The 4,844-nt window shown below is 40.5% G+C and overlaps 1 protein-coding gene across 1 annotated transcript in view; it reads left to right on the forward strand.

Moving 5' to 3' along the window:
* Positions 1-4,844, forward strand: part of mrpl37 (mitochondrial ribosomal protein L37) — a 14,260-nt gene that overhangs the window by 5,597 nt on the left and 3,819 nt on the right. The window contains exons 3-6 of the mRNA XM_014033991.1: positions 935-1,050; positions 3,652-3,837; positions 3,941-4,095; positions 4,204-4,335. Coding sequence (XP_013889445.1) covers positions 935-1,050; positions 3,652-3,837; positions 3,941-4,095; positions 4,204-4,335 — 589 coding nt within the window. The remainder of the gene's footprint in view (positions 1-934; positions 1,051-3,651; positions 3,838-3,940; positions 4,096-4,203; positions 4,336-4,844) is intronic.

A 4,844-nucleotide genomic window follows, 5' to 3' on the forward strand; every position in this document is an offset into this window, starting at 1 on the left:
TGTGTGTGTGTGTGTGTGTGTGTGTGTGTGTGTGTGTGTGTGTGTTAGTGCGTGCGTGCGTGCGTGCGCACGTGCGTGTGTGCATGCGTGTGTGTGCGCGTGCGCTGCTGAATGAGGCAGTGAGTCGGGCTGCTTTAAGAAAGAAGAGGGAGGGGTGCACTGCACCGCTCGCGGAGGGGAGGAGGAGAAAAGTTCTCTCATCACTGCTTCTAAAAGTCTCCAAAAACACCGGGAAAAGTCGCCAGATTTGTTGCTAGTTGTTTTTGGAAAGGAAAAAGCTGCTAGACCTAGCGGCAGTGTAGCTAAGCTGGCAACACTGCTCCGCTCGGCTCACTCCTAAGTCACTTGACCAGTCAAATCGCAGCCTGTGTGGTTAGAAAATCTCGTTTTAACATATCGCGAGATTATCGCAAATGCAATTAATCGTTCAACCCTATTTCTGGGCATTCTGGGCATTTATGGGCAGCCGGTTCCAGAGGCGGCTGCATGGTGATGTCAGGTTGTCCCACATAGTTACAAAATGGAGGCTGACAGCCCTTGGATTCGCTTTATTTATTTATTTTTTAATTGATTTTGGGACATTTTAAATCATTTCTGAATCTTTGTAATTGAGGATCACGATTCTGATGCAAATCTTTTTTTAATACACCCCTAATTTAAAAACGCATTCTAACCTAACGTGATATTGCATTAGAACGTAACACTTTTTAAAAAAACAGTTTTCATCTAAATGACTGTAGTTCTGTTGTTTTTCAACATAAGAGAAACTTAGTCTAAAATTCTTGAATCACTGTATCATGTTTGAAATGTAAAATACATTTAAAAAGAATGATTACAGTGAAACTTTATTTTGAGCTATTAACACTGACATTTTAGACTACTTTTACTGCATGTTTCTACAACTACTGTCACTTTCTGTGTGTTTATTCTCCAGCAAGACTCTGCTCCAGAACCTGCTTCATGTTTGTGGAACTCAACGCGCCACTCATCCAGCCCTTGGAAGGAGGGTCTTTGTAGAGGGTTATACATTGGGTGTCAGTTGGAAACGAGGTAATATTTCAACGTGCACAGTCCCACAACTCACTTAACTGGCCATTAGTAGTAGAGCTACAATATAGTAGAAAATTTTGTTGTTTAATATTGCAATGGCAATATCAGATGCCAATAGCAAAAATAATTCACACCTCACATTTTCCTGTTGTTATTGGTGCCATATAAAATAGTTGTGGGAATCAAGGTCATTAAGAGCCTTTTAGACTGAACAATTTTATTTATCTTTATTTAACCAGCTAAATCCCATTGAGATAAGAGATCATCAACAATTAGGGTTGTGTACCTAAACTCGGTTCCAGTATGGCACCGGGGCGAACATCAATGGCAGTACACAGACCTAAACACAACTCTAATTTTGGTGCTTTATTTCAGTCCCTCAAAGAAAGCTGTTAATTTGCGCCCTCTGGTGTTCACTGTTAATAGTGACAGCCTCGGCACACAATCTCCACAGACGCGGATCCACTCGGCTCGGTCTCGGCCCAATGCGTCTCCAAGCGCGCTCCACAGCCTGTTTCAGAACCTCCTCTCCGGTGGTTCGGATAGAAGCGAGTACAGCACGCTTACGATTTTAACGTCAGCAGAATTCTGCCTGTGGATTAACTCTGGATTGACTGACAGCGAATTTGCTCCTGGAGAGAGCTGCTTTTGTTTAGGAATACGAGCGCGCAGCGTGATACGACTACATGGTGAAATAAAACTGCCCTTTTGGGAAAGACAGAATTTGTAAACACTTCCTGGAGAAAGGTGAAGGAGACGAAGCTGAGCAGACAACTGGGAGGTTTCCAACAAACTGACTGCCCACGGTTACACAAGCACTTAGCTAATCAGCACCGTGATAATAAATAAATAAATAAATAAATATTAAAAAAGTGAAGTCTGAACGGTAAGATCACGGCTTATTTATTTAATTTTATTATTATCATTTAACACAACAGTTGCTGCGGACGGTCCGCACATTATTACACCCACAGAGTGAGGGACACACTGCGTGGAGACACACGGACACTGAGTAGAACCGACCCGACCCGAAGTGAATCGAGTAGAACAGAGTTCATGGAGAGGGGCTGAACAGGTGCCGCTGCAGTGAATTGTTATATATTTTATATTAAAGTCGAGATGACGAAAGCAAAATGGTCCAAAGTGTGGCGTCACTTTACAAAACTAGATACCACATAGTGGTAACATAATGACCCCCACACGCACAAATTCACCAGAACTCAGAAGTCTTTATTCCTAATAGATGTCATGCTACTAGGTGCATCCCAAATTTGTAGTGGTGTGGGTGGGTGGTGGGCGGGGCGGTGTAGGACCTGATGGATAGCCCCTCATCAGAGCTAAACAACCAAAGAAATCTGAAGCTCCTATGTTTAATAGTTTTTGAGCAATAACCTTTTTTGTATGTTCAGATGCCACTTTTTCAGATACATTGGGGGTCTGGGGGTAGGGGGGTGTCACTGTTTGGTGGGCCTGATGGATAGAGCTTCATCAGAGCTAAACAACAAAAGAAATCTGAAGCTTCTACAGTATGTTAAATAGTTTCTGAGTTATAAGCATTTTTGCATGTCCTGACACCCCCATTTTGAAAGGAGCCCCCTCCTCAAATCTGGGGTATATAGTAAAACCGTTGGCTGGCGCAGTGTAGGTCAGACTCATRTACAGTCCTGCCAAATTTCATGTTGATTGGTGCAGCTGTTTTTATGCTACGGTTGACCAAAAATCTCCGGAGAAAAAAACAAAATACACAGTACAAGAAAAATATGACTCCCGCTTGTGCTTCACGTGCGGGGGTCATAATAAGATGCAGAAACTTCCACCTACAACAAATGCTTTAAGAATATTTGGTGCAAAGACAAATTATTAATGGTTTTAAGTTAATATGTTGATCAATTTCAAGTTTGACTTTGCCTCAGAAATAGTCATTGCTTCATAAAACTTTGTGTGAGTGTGTGTGTGTTTTATTTATTTATTTTTAAGGTACCAATTTAAATACCGTTTAGGAACCAGTACCATTTTGAAAGTACCTATTTAGCACCGGTATCGAAATAAACCCTTTCAATACCCAACCGTGTCAACAATATGGTGCAGCAAATGACTGCCTCTATGTTTTGGTGCTCATATGTAGAAATAATTTTACACTAGGATTTCTTGAAGCCATTTTACTCTTCACTCTGTAATATTGCACATAAGGAAAAGCATTAAATTTGATATATTGTTTTCTGCAGAAACCTTGAGATAGACACAAGTATCACACAAACAGTTGTCCTGATGCATCTCAGTAATCCAGGTAAAAAAATCAAAAAGAAAAAACGTGTAGGTCTTCTGGACGGGTTCTTCTCTAATGAAACGTTTCGTCTCTCCTCCAAGAGACTTCTTCAGTCTGAGAGTTTCAGGCAAAATTCAGGCTTTTAAGCCCTGCCTCCATGTGACTGATACTCACATCACATGGCTATCGTTGACACCTAATTATTTTCGTTGACACCAATTTTTTTCTTTTTTCACACAAACAGATGTACAGACAGTCAAATTCTAAATTAAATAAACCAATTAAAAAATGCAGACATTTATTTATTTAATGTATTTTAAATACTGTTTTATCAGGTGATGACTTGTTCCAGATTAGGGGTCGGAATGGTTTACTGCATTGCAGCATGGATCCTCTCCCACCGGTCTGTGGGGAACAGGAAGTGGCAGACACATCAGATCACGTCTTGGAAACCTTCTACCCCATCTCACCCTCCATCGACTTGCTGCAAGTGAATGTATACAAAGAGATGAACTGCACAGGTAATCTCCAGCCTCAGTCCTATTTAAAAGATATGGATCTCAGTAAAAACTGTGGTTTTCTGAAGTCCTCAGACTTAGTGACTGATGTCTCATCTGTATTCAGGTTTCATAGGTGACGCTCCTTACCCTCATGCCCACACGCTTTACTTTCTGGAAACAGCTCCTAAGCAGACTAGGCTCCACCCTGAGCAGTTCAGAGCTAAGATGTTCATGTTCACCTTTGGGAATGCTTTGGCCCGTGCTTACAAACTTTATGGGGTAAGAACCTACAGAGAAACACACTTTAATTTGATGAAAACACCTGTGTTTAACCGTTTTGCTTGAATTCTAATCGTTCTTCTGTTTTACACTTTGTGTCTGTGTCAGACTTCACCTCAGAAAGTATTAGACCGTCCTATAACTGTACAGTCTGTGGGGACAAATGGCAGAATTTTCCAGTTTCTTGTATTTCAACTAAACACCACAGATCTTTCTGGAGATGACGGCATCAAGAACCAGGTAGGCATCATGTGCTACCAAGGCAGAGCAGTAGTGTTTTTTTTTGCTTATGTCTTGTGTGAGTTTGTGTGGATCATTAGCAAAATATTGCATAAATCACTAAATTGACTTTTTAAATCGTCACTGTTTAAGTTTTTTCCATTACGGTACAAAAATGTGTTCACAAAAACAAAAGAGCAAACGGAGAACATCATATACATCACTGTACCAAACTAATCAATCATATATTTGTGTTGAAATAATTTATAAAGGACAAAAAAATATGAGCTTCCCCTTTCCATGAATATTTAATTTTCTCCAATTTTAAATGTCATAAAATATCTTTCATTGTTGCAGGATTATGTGTATATGCCCTTAGTCAAATTACACAGGTTAGTGTTAGTACACCGTACTGTATGTCTGTGTGTGTGTGTGTGTGTGTGTGTGTGTGTGTGTGTGTGTGTGTGTGGGATAGGGATGTCTTCAAACAAGCAAAGGGATTAATCATCCCTTTCAATTATGTGCATGTG

Source organism: Austrofundulus limnaeus, unplaced genomic scaffold (assembly GCF_001266775.1).
Source record: "Austrofundulus limnaeus strain Quisiro unplaced genomic scaffold, Austrofundulus_limnaeus-1.0 Scaffold1927, whole genome shotgun sequence".
In the NCBI taxonomy this organism is placed as follows: Eukaryota; Metazoa; Chordata; class Actinopteri; order Cyprinodontiformes; family Rivulidae; genus Austrofundulus; species Austrofundulus limnaeus.